This window comes from Eptesicus fuscus, chromosome 4 (genome assembly GCF_027574615.1).
Source record: "Eptesicus fuscus isolate TK198812 chromosome 4, DD_ASM_mEF_20220401, whole genome shotgun sequence".
Lineage (NCBI taxonomy): Eukaryota > Metazoa > Chordata > Mammalia > Chiroptera > Vespertilionidae > Eptesicus > Eptesicus fuscus.
In genome coordinates, this window is record NC_072476.1 from 62851823 (window position 1) to 62872415 (window position 20593).

The 20593-nt window shown below is 37.2% G+C and overlaps 2 protein-coding genes across 4 annotated transcripts in view; one reads left to right on the forward strand and one right to left on the reverse strand.

Annotated features, from left to right (window-relative positions):
• The first annotated feature begins 2144 nt into the window (after window positions 1-2144).
• LYSMD3 (LysM domain containing 3) lies at window positions 2145-10412 on the forward strand. Of its 3 annotated transcripts, XM_054715067.1 has the most exons (4): window positions 2145-2201; window positions 5472-5737; window positions 8350-8707; window positions 8825-10412. In XM_054715067.1, the coding sequence occupies exons 2-4, from the start codon at window positions 5483-5485 to the stop codon at window positions 9013-9015; spliced, it is 804 nt and encodes a 267-aa protein (XP_054571042.1). In that variant the 5' UTR covers window positions 2145-2201; window positions 5472-5482; the 3' UTR covers window positions 9016-10412. The 3 variants fall into 3 exon arrangements, with proteins under 3 accessions (XP_054571042.1, XP_008160246.2, XP_054571041.1); XM_008162024.3 differs by having other exon boundaries at window positions 8350-10412; XM_054715066.1 differs by lacking the exon at window positions 2145-2201 and adding an exon at window positions 2760-3068 and having other exon boundaries at window positions 8350-10412.
• Window positions 10413-13075: 2663 nt separating this feature from the next.
• Window positions 13076-20593, reverse strand: part of POLR3G (RNA polymerase III subunit G) — a 36160-nt gene continuing 28642 nt past the window's right edge. Inside the window, exons 7-9 of the mRNA XM_054715068.1 lie at window positions 19706-19852; window positions 15384-15555; window positions 13076-13486 (exon numbers count right to left, since the gene is read on the reverse strand). Coding sequence (XP_054571043.1) covers window positions 15469-15555; window positions 19706-19852 — 234 coding nt within the window. The 3' untranslated portion in view covers window positions 13076-13486; window positions 15384-15468. The remainder of the gene's footprint in view (window positions 13487-15383; window positions 15556-19705; window positions 19853-20593) is intronic.

A 20593-nucleotide genomic window follows, 5' to 3' on the forward strand; every position in this document is an offset into this window, starting at 1 on the left:
CTCAAAAAAAAAACCAACAACAAGCTGCAGTCCTGCAGAAGTGCTTGAAATACTATCACGAGGACTCTCACAAGGATTCCACTGCCTATTGACATTAAAATAAGAAAAGTAACCTATATGCAGAAAGAAGGTTGTATTCCCATTAACATTCATGAAGACTGAGCAGCTGGAGCCCTACACATCAAGTAGGGAATATATCCTTTGTCTACTGATGAGAAAATGTCGCAGTGATAAATGGTTACAGACAGGGGTGTCACAAGGGCAAGGGCACACAGAACAGCTCTGACAAACTTAAAAAAAAAATTAAATCTTCCTCTCCTGCAGTTCTTTTTGTCGCCTTGTGGAGCACAGTGCATAGAAAAATATTGAATACGGAATTCCTAACCTTTACTGAGACACTTCCCAGAAAACAAAAAACATACACTTTAGAAGTAATTTAAGACAAAACTTCAAAGGCGCCATGATGCATAAATACTGTAGTCAGACATTTTGAAAAGAAGTGCCCTACACCCTGCACATTGCCTGTTTGGACCTAAAATGTATATTGTCATGTGGTCGTCAAAGTGAAAGTCTGTGACGTCAACACTGCGAGACCTTAGGCCCATCATTAAAACGCTTTACACCAGCGATTTTCAACCTTTTTCATCTCATGGCACACATAAACTAATTACTAAAAGTCTGCAGCATACCAAAAAATAGGCATAATTTTGATTGATTTACCAAAAAAAAAAAAGTGTGTGTGTGTGTGTGGTGAGGGGGGGGATTATTAACCCTTTTTGCTCCAAAGTGACTTTTAAAAAAATCAGGTGCCTATCTATACTTGTGTATAAGGGTTTCTGGTACCTAGAATTAACCAATCACATGCAACCTTATTATGCACGTGACCAATAAGATGCAACTGTAGTATATGACACATACGTCCCCCAAAATGTATACGCACACTTTGAATAATTATAAAGGCAGTGTTTACTAAAATACATTTTATTTTCAAAATGGAGCTATCAGCTGTTTAAGTGTGTATGCATTTTTCTATATTCATGGTTCAAGACAGGGCGTGGACACCTGATGCTTCGGACACCTGATGGTACTGCTGTGTTGGCTGTTGTCACTTTCTTAATTCGACAATCTAAAGGAAAAGAGATCAGTGGCCCTGACTAAAACACTCAAGTGTTGCAAGTTTAAAAACTCTTGCAGCACCTCCCCGGGTTGAAAATTGCTGCTTTAACACTTCTTGACCTAAAACCCAAACACTCATTTAGTCAAGTCATGAGGAAAATCAGGTATGAAGTCCCTGAACAAACTCATCTGTTCGTTATTATCTCCTTCGCCTCCACGGTGACTACCGATGACTTTCAATTGTTTTTCAAAACAAAGTAAGTTACAATTTGTCGTTGGCTTTGTCTCACTGAGCGTAGGAAGCCTGAGAACCAGGGCGAGAGGGCACACATGTCCCAGGGCCTGACTGCAGGTGGCTCACGTTCTTCACCTATAAACACAGAGGCTGAAATCCTCCTCTCCCGCCGCCCACACGGTTTTCCTCCAGGGTGTTGCCTCTGCTGCAGCGGTCTAGGGGCTTCGGCGTGGTGCGATTTTATAAAACACAGACGTCCACACGGTGATTCTGCGCGTCCATCCCAACCCTACAGAAACCTCCCGAGGCAGCGCCGAAAGCAATGCACACCAGTCCTCGACGAACCCCCAGCTCCTCCTCCCTCCGTGCCTTCCGGACGGTGCAGCCAGCGCCGCGTGGGCGCAGGACAAAGGCACCGGCGCGGGCCGCCCGGGGAGCGCGTGAGCCCGAGGGCTCGGCCCGCGGAGCGCCTCCAGCCGGGATGGGGGGGCGGGGCCCGGTGGGCGGGGCCCCGCGGCTTCCCTGCGCCTGCGCCTGCGCGCCGGCCCTGCAGTTGGAGACCGGGTTCCGAGCCGGCTCCGACGCCCCCGCCCTCCGCCTCCCCCCACCCCTTCCCACCTCCGCCCACTGGACGCGATGACGCACGGCAGGTTTGCGGACGTGGCGGCGGCGCAAGGCCGGGAAGGCGGAGACTTTGGCCTTGGCGGCGGCGGCGGCGGCGGCGGCGGCGGCGTAAGAGGGAAACGGTGGCAGCCAAAGACGGGGGTTCGGCCATGAACTTGCCCGGGACGGCAGCGGCGGCGGACTCGGGTGCCGTCTCCTCGCGGCGTCCCCCTTGCTAACGGGACAGGTAAAGATGGCGGCGAGGGGTGGGGAGTGGCTCCGTCCGGCGCGGCAGGGTTGGGCCCCCCGCGGCGTCCTCACCGGAGGCGACGCGGGGCCATTGGCCGCGGCTGTGGCGGGGGCGGCTGGAGGGGCCTGGAGGCCGAGACCTCGGAGACCGACCCCCACCAAAGCCCCTCGGCACGGTGTTGGGGAAACGGAGGCCCGGAGGAAGGATTTCTTCGTGCCCCGTTCCCGGATCGACGCCTTTTCCGCCCCAAACACTCTCTGTTTCTCCCACGACTGGGTGTTTGTATTGCACAGTCGCTGACGGCATCCGGCCCACCTCGTCCAAGTGTCCTGGTGTGGGGGACGGGAAAACCCGGGGTTGAACCCATCGCTGGGGGTAACACGGAAAAGAAAAGCTAGACTTGTGGAATGGAGAGGGAGGGACGTGAAGTTTTCAAAAACAAAACAAAACACGGAATTGGCCCTGGAGGTGACGTCCCGCGAGTCCCGTGCCCCTGTCCCGGCGCTGAACTTCCCGGCGCCCGGGCCCGCCGGTTCCCGTCTACGGAATGTCACAGCCCACAGCGGAGACCCAGGGCGAGGGAGTCGGAGGACCCGTGGTCACCTGCAGACCGAGCTGCCGACGCCCGTGGTGGTTCCTGTGACTGCTTGCCATGTACGGAGCAGGCCGACTTGCTTTCCTTTCCTGGAGAGGAGGAGATGCGTGCCTTTTTCTTGCCCAAAGAGGATGAGGACCAGTGCGGAGGAGTGAGTCAGCTGACGTGAGGACCGGGTGCTGGCTGCGCCCCGCAGCTGGCTCGGATCACCCACCGTCTGCCGGGCCAGAGTCTAGCTTCTCACTTCAGTTAGACACAACCCGTTCTCGGTGATTCAGAGACAATACCAGTGTGTGGTATTCTGCTGCCTGCATGTCATTGCAAGGGGGAGTTAGTTAAAAGATAGCGAGACAGATCAAGTTCAGTCTTCAAATGTTAACAATGTATCATGGACAGAGGTTGATAATACATAATCTAAAGTGGGTTTGGGGCATTGCTCAGGGACTTTCAGCTGTGTGTACTAAGCCAGTGTGGGCACGTTCAAAGAACAAAATATGAGGCAGAAAAATTCTAACGGGTGGCATAACTGGGACAGTTATAGCCATGTTTAAGTTGCGGTATATTAAGTGGTTATTAACTTTTTAAAGTCATGGACACCTTTTGAGAATACGAAAATCTTAAGTACTTTCCCTAGAAAAATATGCCTACGTATAACATGTGCCTATGAATCACAGGATTCACAGGCGTTCCCTAGATTAAAGACACAGGTTAGAAAATACTTGATTAAATAAGTGGAAATAAAATATTTAAGGTGAAAGTGAGATATTCTTTCAGCTTTTTTTTAATATTAAAGCTTCCTTAATTTATTATGGTGCTAAAACAAGATTAATCACTTTACTTGTTCAAATTCCTTGAAAGAATTGATCAAGCCTCCAAAATTGCTTTTGAGAGATGCAAAATGTGGGGAGCTCTCTTGAGTTTGGTGGCTGTCAAGAGTCCCAGTTAATGGTAGGTAATAAATAATGTAGCACCTGGAGGAACAGGTGAAGTAATCTACTTAATATATAACTATTAGTTATCTGTGTTATCTGAATGCAAACCTTTGAGTTTTTAAAGCATTATGTTGCCATAGAGCAGGGTCAGAAACTGGTTTTCAAGGGTTGGGTTCAATTATATGAAATTGTTACAAAAATTTTGTGAGTATGTGCCTACATAGAAAGTATAATTTATTGTCATCCTAACTTGACAGACTTTTGGAGTTTGTGTTTTCTGATTTCTTTTTTCTCATTTTCATTTGGTACTTGTTCATAATATTCACAAGTCAACTAAGTCCTTCTTTTTGAGACATCATTTTGCCTTGGCTTTTATGACATACAGTTTCTCCTCTGAACACTCCTTTTCCATATTCTTTGCATGCTGATTATCCTTCACCAGGGTATTAAATATAGCAGTTCTTCAAGCTAAAAGTGGGAATGTGGAATTAGTTTGTTCTCATATTGTTCATTTTTAATGAGAATAGATCAACTTGATGAAGGTGAGTTGAGAGTATGCAAAAAAGCAAAAGTAATTTATTGATACATGTTTTTAACTTAGGCCAGCTCTCATTCAGTCTTACAGTGTCTTTTCTGAAGTAGAAATGAACATAGTAATGAATCTGTTCACAGTAAATTGAATTTGAGGAGGACTTGGATAAGTTAAAGTTTAGTGAAAAGCTTCCAGAGAAGAAAAATCCCTGGTCCCATGTAGAAGTCACCTACTGTAGTAAATATAAAAAATGATGTCAGCATGATCCAAAGAGGTAGGTAGGTAGTACAAAAGATATTTCAACCCCACATGAACTTAAAGTGCAGAGCAAGCCAAAAAGTTTTGGGTTTATAAAAGTATTTGTGTGTATACCTATAAAACATTGTGTGTGTGTGTGTGTGTGTGTGTGTGTGTGTATATATATATATAATCACGTTTTTAAGATAATATAAAAGTAATCTCATTTTATTCTCATACTCAAAATAAGGGGAACTTAAGTTTTTTACCGAAAAAATTATTATAGCAATTTGTTGTCCTGGTTAGCCAGGCCAGTGTGGCGCAGTAGTTGAGCATCAACCCATGAACCAAGAGGTCACTGGTTTGATTCCCAGTCAGGGCACATGCCCCGGTTGTGGGCTCAATTCCCAGTAGGGGGCGTGTAGGAGGCAGTCCATCCAAGTTTCTGTCTCTCTACCCCTCTCCCTTTCTCTCTGAAAAATCAATAAAAACATATCTTTTTTAAAAAGGAAAGAAAATATAATCACTTTACATGTTTTGTGATATATGGTCTAAAGCAGGGGTCTTCAAACTTTTTAAACAGGGGGCCAGTTCACTGTCCCTCAGACCGTTGGAGGGCCGGACTATAGTTTAAAAAAAACTATGAACAAATTCCTATGCACACTGCACATATCTTATTTTGAAGTAAAAAAACAAAACGGCAAAAACACCCGCATGTGGCCCGCGGGCCGTAGTTTGCGGACGCCTAAAGAATGGATTACCTCTTCATCCCATCCCATTGTCTCCACTGCCAAATATATTCATTGTACTTTGTCAGGTATAAAACTTGAACCTAAATTTTAAAATAACTAAAACCATTCTTTAAAAAAAAAACACAAAAAACGAAGTGTCCTGACTGTATGATTCATGTAAAACCAGTCAAATGGATCAGCTATATTTTAAATTTTTCTCTGCTTTCTCCCCCTGCCCAGGTTTTGACATTATGGCAGGGAGGCATCAGAATCGTAGTTTTCCTCTTCCAGGAATTCTTCCCAGTGGTCAAGTACATGCATTTGGAAATTGTACAGAGAGTGATGTGTTGGAGGAGGATGCTGAAGTATATGAGCTTCGATCCAGAGGAAAAGAGAAAATCCGAAGAAGTACATCAAGAGATAGACTAGATGACATTATAGTATTAACAAAAGATATACAGGAAGGAGATACTTTAAATGCAATTGCCCTTCAATACTGTTGTACGGTAAGTTTTAATTTGATTTTGCATAATTCTGTGCCTTTTTATTTTGCTCCTCCCCTTCTTTCCATAGAAATCTGTATCCTGTTGGTGGATGTTAAGTTTTTAAATTTTTAAGTGAATACTTGAATTTCTTGTTATTCCTAAATCCATGCTTCTATTTTCAGTACTGAATAACACCCAAATATGTTATCTTTTTCTCCTTATCCAAGTAGTAAGAGAATGTAAAATCATATAAGGAAGTTTTTTCTTGCCCCAATTTCCTGAGATAACACACTTGTGTATCTTTTCATACCTTTTTTCTGCTTTTAAGAATACATATATATATAATTCTTAGGAGGTTGGTGGTTTTTGTGTTTTTAAAATAGGTTTATGCCATGCCTGTTACTCTGTAAGTTGCTTTTGCCTTTTTCATTTCTTAGTTTATCAGGGATATTCCCACGTAGATCTAACTCGTTATTTTATATAACTATATAATTTTCCATAGTATGGAAGTACCATAATTATTAAGCCATTCTCATACTCATGGGTAGTCAGGATTTTCCCTGTGTTTTCTATTGTGCTGTGAATATCTTTACAACTATATCTTTAAATTGAGGTACTTTTATTTCTGTCGAATAGATTTCCAAAAGTGGGATTGATAAAGGAAAGGTATATTTCTTATTTTAGTGGATACTAAACTGTTTAAACCCATTTATATCTGTGTCATTTCAATCTTGCATCCTTAGCATGGAATCTGTTTTCATGTAAACACACTGATATGGAAACTGTTTAGAACATTGGTTTTCAAACTTTTTGTTCTCATACGTCCAATAGAATTTTGAAATGTATGTACCTCGTACATTTTACTTATTTTTAATTTAAATTCTTTATTGTTTAAAGTATTATGTCTCCTTTTCCCCCCACAAACCTCTCCCCAGCAACGCCCACCCCCCAGTACCTCATACATTTTAAAGTGAACTTCTTAAATACTTCCTAATAACTTAAAATAGTTACAAAGATATTATTTCTATAAAGTCAGTATTGATATCTATAATAATCTATAATAATAAAAGGGTAATATGCTAATTAGACTGGACATCCTTCCTGATGAAGCTGGGGCCGGAGGGAAGCCTGGGTCCCGGGTTCCAGAGGGAAGCCACCGGTGCCAGCAGCCAGGGGAAGGAAGGCCTACTCTTACACGAATTTTTGTGCATCGGGCCTCTAGTTTAAAAATAACACTGTTAGAATAGTTCTTAAATGTGTGCATGGAATTCTAAATACTAATTTAGGATTTGCTACCTGAAATTATTCATGTAAAATATAGATATATATGCTTTTTTATAAGTATGAAATTTCATATCACTTTTTTCTCTGATTAATATTTTCATCCTCACCCCCAAAATCTTTCATAATGTAAATTATTGCTATACTTGAAAACATTTTATGATTACCTGTCATAGTTACCTGAAATAGAAACACATACATACAGGATGTCCCCCCAAAAAATGTGTACACACTTTCATAGCTGATAGGTGGTGAGTTGTATGAGTTCTTTGTATATTTTGGATAGTATCCCCTTGTCAAAGCTGTTGTTTGCAAATAACATCTCCCATTTGGTTAGTTGTCTTTTTGTTTTGTTGGTTGTTGATGAATCATTTGCTTTAAAAAAAAACAATCTTGAGGTAGTAAAATGACAAAGACCCTTTATCTTTACTGTCTCTGTCTCTTATTTACTCTTCAATTCTCTCTCCCTCCTCCCACCCATACACTTCAAGGGAGATGGTTTTTCCCACAAGAAACTCTCAGTCTCCATTGGACTTGATCAGTAATCTGCCATTGATCCAGTTCACCACTCCTTCCTAAAAACTCTGTTTGACCTTGATACTGCAGGTTTCTGATTTTCCTGTTACTGATATTTAAGAGTAGATGATATTTACATAACATACTATATATCACTTTTCTAAATGTTCTTTAATTGATTAATTGATTAATCTTTACAACAACCTTATATGGTAAGTAGTAGTATCACTATCATTTTACATATGTGGAAACTGGATTTTAGAGAGGTTAAACACCTTGCCCCAAATCATACAGCTGGAAGGTGTCGAGCAATCGTTCAAACCCAGATAGTCCATGCTTTTAATAACCACCCTCATCTATTACTTTCCTGGTCACTCTTAATCTCCTTTGTGGATTTCTCTTACTCAACATACCCCTCATGTTGGCATTCCCTTAGGGGTCTTTCCTATGTTACCTTTTACTCCTGTCTTTTTCTAGTGAATCCATCCTACTCTTGTTGCCTTTTTGCTGGTAAACCACAAATATTTATCTCTAGTTGAGATCATTCATCTGCATTTTAGACATATATGCTAGAATCTACTTAAATAGCTGACATTAGGGCTGTTAAACATGGGAGATAGTAAAAAGTTACTTGGTGATTTCCTAAGACTGGTAGATCATCAGAGGTGTGGAACTGTTACCACAAATAAAATACAATCTCTCTGGGTATGATAACTTAATACTACTAATAATTAAACAACTCTTTTCCCCCTCTCCAAAAATAAGTGGGATGAATGATTATTGCTACCTCTATTTTGATTTAGAATTCATTTGAATGTTTTGTTTTGTTTTAACAGGTAGCAGATATCAAGAGGGTCAACAATCTCATCAGCGATCAAGACTTTTTTGCCCTTAGGTCTGTCAAAATTCCAGTAAAAAAGTTTAGTTCCTTGACTGAAACACTTTATCCTCCAAAAGGAAGACAAGCTTCACGTCCTTCACCTGTTCAACACGTTCCAGAGCAACAGGAAATTTTGTCACTTAATGATTCTTTTTCTTCCAGTGAGTCAGCTGGTAGCTTTTTAAAAGAAGTAGACCGAGACATAGAACAATTAGTAAAATGTACAGACACCAAAAGAGAGAACCTTAACGAGGTGGTGTCTGCCTTAACAGCACAACAGATACGTTTTGAACCTGATAACAAAAACATTCAACGTAAGGATCCTTATTATGGAGCAGACTGGGGAATAGGGTGGTGGGCAGCTGTAGTGATAATGCTGATAGTGGGTATAATAACGCCAGTATTTTATTTGCTCTATTATGAAATTTTAGCTAAAGTGGATGTTAGTCACCATTCAACAGTGGATTCTACACATTTGCATTCAGGAGTCACACCCCCATCACAGCAGAGAGAAATGGAAAATGGAATTGCTCCAACTAAAGGAATACCATTTGGCCAACAAGATGATCATAAACTGCATAGTCACAATTCTCAGTCTCCTGTTGCTCAACACAAAACATAGCAATTAGCTCGTAATTACAGTGTTTATGGTCACGGGTTCATCTGGAATGTGATAAATCCGTTATATTCAATAACCACTTCAAAAGCAGTAATTAGGAAGATTGAAAATGCTTTTGTTTTTCAGGTTTTGGTTGTGTGTGTTTTTTTTTGAGCCATTTACAAATGGATTGAGTATAAAATTCCTGCAGTTGTTAGTTGTTGATATTGAGAACAGTAAATTTATATGTTGTATCAATGTTTAAAGCAAAAATTTATTTTATGAGTCCAGGAAGTTCTTAACTTGGAAAACATCATTTTTCTTATTCAAGACCAGTTACGTTTAAATTTTATTTAAATAATTGTTAAGGTTATTAATGTTTATTAAGCACCAGATTTCTGCAACTGAAGAAAATTTACTACTGTGAACCATCAAATTATTTAGTTGCAAAAGTTTGATTCTAAAATTATTTATGATAGCACATACTTAATACTCTATTTTAAAACTTTTGAAAATGAGTTGTAGCACATATGCTATGAAGACGTAAGTAGACACACAAGTAGGAAAGCGATGTGTGATGTTTGTAATAGAGGCTAAGATAGAAATTAAATATTTTTAAGCCCTAAAATGTGTTGTGGTTGAGAAGTTGCCAATTGGTCACTAGAACACTGGATTAGGTAAAAAACCTAAAGTGATCTTTGTCTCTTAAAAAGTGCTGCCTCCGCTTTTAATTTTTAAGTCATTATATTGGCCTCTGATATTTGCAAGCATTTTTGCAGTTCTTTGAAAAGTGTTATACATGTACAGGTTAGCATTATTTAGAAAGTAATTTCCTACATACTGTGATAAGATGTTGCTGTGTTACGTATAGTAACATGCCTTAATTACATTTAATGCCTTATAAAATATGTAAGCTAATATTTTTAGAATTAAAGGCATTATTTCAGATGGTCCAGTGGGATTCATTACATAGGCTGTATAAATTTGCCTCCACTTTCACTATCAAGCACAAATTAATGGGGTCGAAACAAGTTTTCACTGTCTGCCTCTGATGTCTGTTGCAGAAAATGGTTCATTAAGCAAAACAGGAGTAAAGACACCTTTGGCATTAGCAATAACACACATTGCTTTATTTATTGATACCTTAAACTTTTTCAAAGAGAAAATGTTCAACTTAAATCTTTTTTCCCCTTGAACTATAGCATGAAATTGGGGAACAGAAGCCAAAAGTGTACGGGGCCACTTTTTAAAATTGCTATGGATCTGCCAGATAAACATTTGCATACTGATTTCATATAGTTTTTTAAAGTATGTGTTTTTAAAAATGTAACTAAAATGATTCATTAGAAACAAGAGTTGGTGGAATCTGGATTGCCTGTTTTATGTATAATAAAGTATGTACCTTAAGATCTGTAATACCACCTCATTTTCTGGGCATTATTTCCTAATTTTAATGTTTTAAATTTTTGACCACTTTGTATTTCAAACTCTAATCTTGATACAAAGTGGTGTGAATAAATAAATATATGTGGTAAATAGGATTTCATGTATCTTTCAGCAGCAAAGTGTAAAAAGACAGGACAAGGATGTGAAATATTAAAGCCTTTGCATGTGTTTGAGGACCTTAGATAATGACCAAAAAGTGTTAATGTGGAAATTGTAGCAAATAGATTCTTTGAGTAACTCTTTTAGTTTAAAATGTAAAAAATTACTTTAATGTGCCTTGGGCATCTTGAAAGGAGGAGTGTGATCTTTGTAATTTATGCTCAATGTCAACTTGTATTTATTAAGCCTGCTGAAAAATCAAGTTTTAGGGAAGAAAATACCAATATTTTAAGGTAGAATGGACTAGATGTCCTTTGAATAACTTTTTTTACATCAAAGTGATGAAATTACGGAAAGTCAGTGATTCCTTTTTGCTAGTGGTACTTTAAATTTGTGATAGAGGTCTGATTCCCAGGATAAGTTATTTTTAAAGTAGTGAGGTGTACTGTGTATTTATTAGTGTCTTATTCATTGAAGCACACATTATACCTGAATTATATATTTTTAATTGAATATAATTTGAATTATAATTCTATGTTATATATAGAATTATAGATTCTAATTGTGCCATTTTTAAAAGAAAAAAATTCCTAAACATTTAGTAGAGAATAATTTAGCTTTTAAAAAGTACTAATATACCTCAAAACTTGTAGCAAATGCAGATTACTTTGTAAAACTTAATAAAATAAGAAAAATTGTGGATTTTAATTGTGTTGAAACCCTTATTTGAATTTACTTTGAGGTTTCACAGAAGATATACCATATATATATATATATATATATATATATATATATGAAAGTAACAACTGTGTGAATCCTTGCATTTGGTTCACTTAAAAAATTAGAGTTACAGTGAAGAAAAATCTATTTAGGAGGGCAGATTTTTTTTTTAAAGTTAGTACCAATGGTTAAGGTTGTTTTAAATTAACGAATGCTGTTTAAGGAAATTTGATGAGAGTCTGCTGGACACATTAAGAATTAGAAGACTGCTATGTTAAATTAACTTATCCAGAGGACTCTTTGTTTTCTAAAGCTTTTTCTTTTGCTGGACTCTACTTGCTGTTCAGTGGCCTGAAGAGTTCTTTCAGTGAACCATAATGGTTCATTATTTAACAATTAGTTCTTTTTAAAGGTATCTACTTCTAAAATTACCTACTTGGGAATATGAAGGATTCAGTCCAAGTGCTATAGGTTAAGGTGGAGTTTTTAGAAGTATTTAAATGGCACTTTGTGATGGGAATCATTATTTGCGATTATAACAATGTTGCTCAGGAAGTTAGTATTTTTCTATTAAGTGTGCATATTGCACTGTTAGATCATAGAAATATCTGAATGCAATATTTAATTCTTTATATATGCAAACACTATAAATCTTTTGTATAATGTATTTTATACAAATGCAAAATGGAATTATAGAGCATTATTAGTATGTACATTTGTAAAACTGGTTTTTAAAACTTTTTGCCCCTTTTCATATTTTAAAAAGATCTTAAAAATAAAGTTTCTATTTTATTATTCAATCTAAAATGGAAGCTGGTGAATTTAATTGAATAAAGCAAACCTTTTCTCCTCTTTCAAACTAGTTGATATAAAGTCCCTATGCATAATGTATCCTGCCCGTGTGGCTTGGTGGTTGAGTGTTGACCCATGAACTAGGAGGTCACGGTACATGCCTGGGTTGCAGCCTTAATCCCTAGTAGGGGTTGTACAGGAGGCAGGCAATCGGTGATTCTCTCATTCATGTTTCTCCATCTCCCTTTCTCTGAAATCAATTAAAATATAAACCACTAAGATAGATTGAGTTACCAAAGGTTTACTAATTCAAATTTCTCCCTTGTTATACTGAAACAAAAGCCACTGGATTACTTCTAGGATGTAAATGAAATAAAATGAAAGCAAATTTCAGATGAATGTTCTTTGAGGGATTTTGGATCTCAGGGAAGAAGACCTCATAAAGCACAGTTCAGAACTTAGCAAGTTGTGGATCAGTCATATAATAATGTGCTCCACTTATGTGCAAATTTTATTATGAAACAAACCTTTCTACTTAATTTTTTAAAAATTAGCAAAAGAATTGAAGTTGGAGTTTTTATTTAATGGAGGAATTTATGTAATCCTTTTAGCATTTTTACTATCATCTTGCTCTTAAAACTAATTACATCTTTTTTATATATATAAAAGAAAGTTTTTACTAACTCCAGAACTTCTACCCATATTAAGGGCAAGCCACTGACACTACATTTGAGGTAGTGGGGAAGGAAGGTTAATATCCTCTGAATTTGTTAGCATTCTCTTGTATGCAGTGTTTGTCAGTCCATGATGCCAATGATCACACTAATATTACACTGGCTGCCAAATCTCTTAGTTTGTTATCATGACTGTAATTACTTTGAGTTCCCTGTTGATTTGTGCAAGAATATTTGATACTGGCATCCCTGCTTACTATGCAGTTATTTTACCAGATAAAATCTGTATTAATAAATTAGCTTTCTCTATCAAATATATTTAAGTAGATTAAAAATAAAACAGGACACAATTTTGTATGAATTTAATATGTAAACAAATACAGAAAAATAAGCACTAAAGCAACAAAACAATATTGCTTGTTAGCAATTTTAAAGACACTTCACCAACAAGTACTCTTTTATGTATAAGATGCTATCTCTGCATTAAAGTTTATCTTCCTATGGAATAACTTCACAGTCTCTGACATTTTAAGCTATAAAAACAAGATTCATGCTGGCAAAGGAACTTGCAAACATTCTGCCTGTTCTCGACTTTTCCAAAGGAGACAGACAATGCACTCGGGGGAGATGGCTGGGGCTTCCCAAAGCAAACCCCTGCCCAAGGGCTGTCGTGCCACCTGCAGGACTGAAATGTTGAAGACAGATGAAAGCTGGGGAGAAAAATACCTGTATCTTCGGTGTATCTGCCCTATTCAAGCAGTTATCTGTAGATTTACAACAAAGCAAGCAAACAGAAGCACAGAGATAAGTTTTATAAATTAAATAATACTAGGTTAAGATACTAAGGAAGTGAGAGAATAAAACACCTATGTTAAGTATTAATCCTAAATGACAGCCCATTACAACTAAAACTTTAAGTGAGGTTTCTACTCTAAGTACAATCAATTGCTGCTTTAAAGTAGACTTCATGTTTTCCATTTAAAATTTTTTATAAGTTTCTTTAAAGGAATACTTCACATATGAATTATCTGAGGAAGTATTACAATCGAAAGGGATCTTTTTCCTGAGAAAGCCATTTTACAAAATGGCACAAGACAATATAAATTTTCCCCACCAGAATACAAGATGGGAAAGTCAGATTACAATCTATTTTGTGAGGAAAACATGTTTGTTTCTCAAAACAGTATTTTCAATCACTTTACAACCTATAATTTTTTAGAGGGCTAGACACATTTAAGTAAAGAGATTATTTCTAGATATTAAGAGAATGGGTACATATGGTAAGTTTTGGTTGGTCTTTAAACAGTTTTTACAGAAAACCAAACTCAATTTCAAGGTTGAGTTTAATAGTAAGGATAGAAATAGAGTCTAGAGCTCCGATTCTCAGGTTAGGGGGTAATGGGTGATACCTTCCCAAAAGGGAAAAATAAACATTTCTTTTGGTAGGTAATACTAGTAAATAATTTTTAAAATATATAATATGACTTCCCTTCAAAATCTTTGGCATTTGTGAGTCTTTAGAGGCTAAGGTTTTTAGGTATTCCCCCCATTCCCAATATAAAATGTCAGGGGAGCTAGTTTTTAATTAAGATTAATCTTAGTTTCAAAGTGACCTGAGTTTTATTCTGCATTTTATATAAACCAATTGGATGGCTATAAAGTCCTTTGAAATATAAGAGACCATCATGCCTCACAGGTTGCACACATGCATTCTGCAGTGAGATTTATGTGACTAGAATTTACCCCACACTTTTGTAAAGTACAAATTTAAATGCCTGTCTAATTTTTCATAAGCCAAATTATTTGAAATACCAAACTTATTACAGTGAGATGATGATTACTTCACATAATGTGTGGTATAAAGTTACCAAATTCAAGTATTTTTAATATTTCTCCCAAGTCTTTGCACCGGCTGAGATGTAAGCTATAAAATTCATATAGCTCGCCCTAACCGGTTTGGCTCAGTGGACAGAGCACCGGCCTGCGGACTGAAGGGTCCCAGGTTCGATTCTGGTCAAGGGCATGTACCTTGGTTGCGGGCACATCCCCAGTGGGGAGTGTGCAGGAGGCAGCTGATTGATGTGTCTCATCAATGTTTTTCTCTATCCCTCTCCTTCCTCTCTGTAAAAAAAATCAATAAAATATATTTTTAAAAAATTTATATAGCTCTGACTGATATTTTTCTCTGTGTGTATTTTTTATCACAAACTTCTAATCTCATATGCAATTTTAAGAACTCAGGTAGGTTTATGTAGTCATCATATAGTAGCATAGAACATACCATGTAAAAGTAAAAAGTAAAATTATTTTCAAGTTTCTTTGTTTTTAAAGTGCTCCATGTGCAGTATTAAATCAACTTTCAGGTTACAGAAATCCATTATGATGACAAGTAATAATTTTGTAAAAGATCAGTAAGCAGTTAAATAAGAATAATTTGTTCAAGTATGAATATATAGATTAAAAGATGCAAAAACTCTTTAGGCACATTCTAATCCAAATAACACCAAAAATAAAATTTTCACTTAAGAGGCATAAAGAGGTGCTGAGAAGGAATGTCAGTGTCAGAGACTAATTGGTAAAGTAACTAGTGTGTAAACTCAAAATGGTTCTGAATATTTTGGTAACAAATATTGTCAACAAAACAGAAACAAAAATACTTACTCATTCCTTATCAGAAATAAGGAAATAAATCTGTCCAAATGTTCAGAAGCTGTATCATAGAAATATTTTTGGGGAAACTTCATAGCTAATAGGTTGCTTCATCCATGTTGTCATCACTGTCTACGATAAAATCATCTCCATTGTCAAAGTATGAATTAATGTAGTCATTTTCCTAAAAGAAATGATAGATTCCTCAGTAAACATTAAAATGAATGAGTAGTAACATTATTATTAAGAAACATATGTAGGCTATCCCTTTAAGTTTACAAATACCAAATCCTATATAATAAAAGGCTAATATGCAAATCGACCATACGGTGGAACAACCAGTTGCTATGATGCACACTGACCACCAGGGGGCAGATGCTCAATGCAGGAGCTGCCCCCTGGTGGTCAGTGCGCTCCCACAGGGGGAGTGCCGCTCAGCCAGAAGCCCTGAGCTGGGCTCACAGCTGGCAAGCACAGCAGCGGTGCAGGAGCCTCTCCCACCTCCACAGCAGTGCTAAGGATGTCTGACTGCTGGCTTAGACCCGCCCCCCTTGGGCTGCAAGAGGGCACAGGCCGGGCTGAGGGACCCCCACAAGTGCATGAATTTCATGCACTGGGCCTCTAGTTTAGGTAATAAAATACATCAAGCTTAAAAGGAATCTCTGCTATGCCATCTGCTTAGAAAACACATTAGCTTTCACTTGCATCTACCTGTGCTGCTTTCTTCAAGACCACCACCTCCTATATTCTCAGGCATCAACTAGCTAAAAGAGCATGAAGGGATGCCTATTACACTTTAGTAGGATGACACATTTAATCCATTACACCTCAGTGGGATGATATATGGTTAGCTAAAACACTGAGCACTTATTTAAAATAAATGTACAGACACTTAAGAAACAGCCCATTTTTACATTAACCTTAGACTACACTAGAACTAAGGTTTTCAGTCACAATTCACAACTCAGCAAAAGCAGAGGGAGTTTTGCTTCCTAACAAAAAAAGGCCTCAAGAAACCAAATCAAAACTAGAGGATGTTATAGTACATTCCATCTAGGGCAACTCAATTTCCATTAGGTCAAGAGGAATTAGCCCCAGGAATATTCCAATTCTTATGGCTAAGATTATTACCCATGTAAGTGACTTAAGATAACTCTATGCTTTCTAACAAAATTCAAAAATTCTCAATAAACAAGTGCTGGTGAGGATGTGGAGAAAACTCTAGAATACAGCTGGTGGGAATGCAGACTGGTGCAGCCACTGTGGAATACAGTATGGCGGTTCCTCAAAAAATTAAAAATGGAACTGCCATTTGACCCCAACGATCCCACTTCTGGGAATATATCCTAAGAATCCTGAAACACCAATCAGAAAAATATATGCACCTATGTTCATAGCAGCATTATTTACAATAGCTAAGATTTGGAAACAGCCAAGTGCCCATTAGTAAATGAGTGGATAAAAAAAAAACCTGTATTAGATTTATACAATGGAATACTATGCAGCTGTAAAAAAGAAGGAGCTCTTATCTTTTGAGTCAGCATGGATGGACCTGGAGATGATTATGCTGAGCTAGTTAGAAAAAGACAAATATCACATGGTCTCACTTATATGTGGAATCTAATGAACAAAATAAACTAAGGAACAAAATAGCTCCAGAGGTATGGATGCATGGAACAGAATAACAGATCTCCATGGGGTTGGGAGTGTGTGAGGGGAGAGGAAGAAATTAACCAAAAAACATATATGCATAATCCATGGAAACAGACAATAGCATGGGGAAGGCCTGGGGTGGGGTTGGGTGGAGGGAGGCAAAAAGAGAGAAAATGGGAGACATCTGTAATACTGTGAGCAATAAAAAAAGAATAATTCATGTCTGAATATAAAAGTGATGCATGACTACATTATACAACACTTTTAAAATGTAAAGATTAAAAGAAATTTAAGAAAATTACTAACCAACTGCAATGTATGGACTATATTTGGATTTTGATTGGAACAATTTTTTGAGATAATCTAAAACATTTGAATGGCTTAATATTTGATATTAAGGAATTATATTTATGCGTTAGGAATAATACTGATACTGTAACATTGTTAAAGAGTTCTTATTTTTGAGTACATACTGAGATATTTATGGATCAAATGATACAATGCCTAGGATTTGCTTTATAATAATCCAAGGGTTTTGAAGTGGGGGGACAGGAATGGACTGGGTGGGTGAATGACTGAAAGATCAGTAATACATTGATCGTTGTTAAAGCTGGTGTTATTTTAAGTCACTAGATTTTTGCACAAGATTGAAATCAGCCACAATAAAAAATTAATGTCCACATCTCTACTCTCTACAGTAGGAATTATGACAGTAAGAAATAGGGGCTATTCCCAAAAGAAAGCCTCCTGGATATCATCTTATTTAGTATCTCTGTAGTGGAATTTTATATATAAATTTATATAAATAATGCAAGAAAGGTAACTTGTCATTACTTTGTCTTTCCTAAATACTGTAAGTTTCTGTATCTGGCTAAGACCCTTACCATTTCCAGGAAGTTGGCTTGGCTTCTCTAGTGCCAAGTAATCCAACAATATTTGGAAACTGGCTGAAGCCTGAAGCCAATGTATGGGAGGAGGCATGGCATGGCTGAGAGGCTGGAAATATGGAAAGGGAAATGACATAGGCGTAAGGTCTCAATAAAGGGCAGGACAATTAGCCTTCAACAGGATGAAGTACATTTCTCTTTTTCCATTGATAAAAAAGAGAAGGAGGAGGGAAGATAGCTAGTTTGAAGGCAGAGGAAATGAAATAAAAGAGAGTTTTCTCTTGATGATTTTATTTTCTGTATAAAGGTGGGTGCTATATCTGCTAAAAGTGAAAGAAAAGGTAGTCAAGAAGAGGGATTAAGACGAAAGATGATCTAAAATACTTGCAATGGAGAGCTGACTTGACAAGAGAAACAGAAAATGTGTTAGCCAGCCAAATGGGACTAATGTTTTGTGTGTATTTTTAGGGGCATCAGTTTTTATGATTCTTCAGAAAAGCTCAACAGGCAGATTTGGAAGGAAAAGAAGGGAGACAATGCAACTGATCAAGTTTGCTTTGGTCTTAAGTATGTGCTGGGAGACCAAGACAAGAACAATAGCAACAAAGAAGTTGAAGGGTGAGCAAGGGCTCCTTAGGGAAGGAAATAAAGACAGGGAACCAATAAAGTAGAGATAGAGGATCAGAGGGTTTGGTAGTTTTAATCATGTCAGTTCAGAAATAAAGTGAATGATCTAGAAAGAAAACTGGAACCAAATGTGATATGTTTAATTTAAAAATGTTTAGAGTTAAAATTTATCTGGAAGAATAAACAAACAATACTCAGAAAAATCCTGAAAAAGGGTAACATACCCTAAAAATATTAGAAGATTTTAGTCATTAGAACAGCGATGGTTCCAAAATAGAACAATGGAATAGAGTCCAGAAATATCTCTAAGTAGATGTGGGAATCTAACAGTTGATAAAGGAGAATTTCAAATCAATGAAGAAAGCAAATTATTTCATAACTGAGGTTACCAGCTGGCTAGATATTTGGAAACTAGTAAAAATAGATCCATATCTCTCCTTTTACACAAATATAAATTTCAAAAGAATATGAAATTTAATGCAAAATAATTAAAGCAAATAATAAAGATTTCATAGTTGGAAGAGTTTCAGGTGAAGACTCAGTGTGGTGTGAGAAGCTGAAATGGAGTGAAGACAAAGGTCATTGGAAAGGAGAAGAAACTCTCAGCCTAGGGTTACTGCATGAGGTCTCTACAAGTCCCAACGCGGCATGACCAACAAAGTTACCCTGCTCAAAAATATCTGGAATGATTCCAGCTTACTTTGAAACATACTGTTTCTCAGAGTTGGAAATCTAAAATCCAAAACACTGACTCCTAACTCAGTCAGATGCCTGAGGCTGGATTATAAATATTTCCCTAGTGTCTACATGCACTTTGTGGCATAGGGATTTCCCCCTCAGACCTACATGACTAGCCCTTAACTGCTGATTTAAAACTTTATGTCAATAAATTTTAATTAAATCAATCATCAATTTCCTTAACTGGTGGACTTCCACTTACAAAGTTGCCTATCATTTTATTTTTAACTCCTATATTCAATTTAGCATCATTATAACAACAATGCTATAAAAATTCTCTTGATAGAAAGGAATTGATGCCAGTGATAAAAATATGTCCCTGGTTCCCATCAACTTGGTGTTCATTTTAACCTATTCCATATATCTGATTTCTTATTGAATAATTCTTAATCTTAATTACTTTGTTATCCTTACAAAATAGACCATTACCTCTTCTTGCTCTTCTTCATCATATTCCTCTTGTTCTGCAGCATCATCTTCCTCCTCATCATCATCTTCCTTACTTTTCTCCTTGCTTCCTTCTTTCTCTTCAGTTTCCTCATCTGATTTTTCACCATCACCTCTCTTTTCCAATTCCTGTTATAAATGAACTTCATTAAATTTTTTTTGTAAACCACTAGACTTTGACATACCTGCTCAGCCTCAAGAGAACACAGTTACCTATCACCTTTCTCTAACCCTCCCTTACCAAATCCTGGGCATCATACAGGAAATTGTGAGTTAATCCAAGAAAGGAGGAACTCGCTGTCTTATCATGACACTAGAGTTTTCTTTTATTTCATTACTTCATAATTGGGTCCCAGGTGATGCTGGGGGATCAGCTCTATACACAGTGCTTTATTTTTGTGATTTTTATCATACCTCAGTCAAAAATATTGAATTGACTCAGTTTATGGAGAACTTTCAGAATGTTCTTTTGTTTCCTTCTAACATAGAAGGAGAAAAGAGAATGTAATAGTACTATTTCCAAATGTCTATGTTTTAGTTTATAAGTGAAATTATTTAAAACAATATCAAGTCATTTTGGGGTGAGTTATCCTATTTGTAGATTATCTATGTCTTTTTATTTCTTTTCTTCATTATTCACTTCCCATTTTCCAGGAATTTTGCTTCTTAATTAGAAAAAAGAAAGATTAACTCAACTCAGGTCAACATTAGCACTTATTAACAACTCTGCGAGAGGAGGCAAAAGAGAGATACAGAGTTAGAAAACTTTGATTGCCTGATGATTCTACTTATCCACTCTGTTCAAATTACTACGCTATCATCTCATAACTTTAACAAATCCCCATATTCTATTATAAATACCAACAATAT

Bases quoted from the DNA above. Each gene is read 5' to 3' on its own strand.
- LYSMD3 (XM_008162024.3), top strand. From the start codon at position 5,483: ATGGCAGGGAGGCATCAGAATCGTAGTTTTCCTCTTCCAGGAATTCTT. The intron at 5,738-8,349 runs GTAAGTTTTAAT...TTGTTTTAACAG, and splicing joins CCCTTCAATACTGTTGTACG to GTAGCAGATATCAAGAGGGT.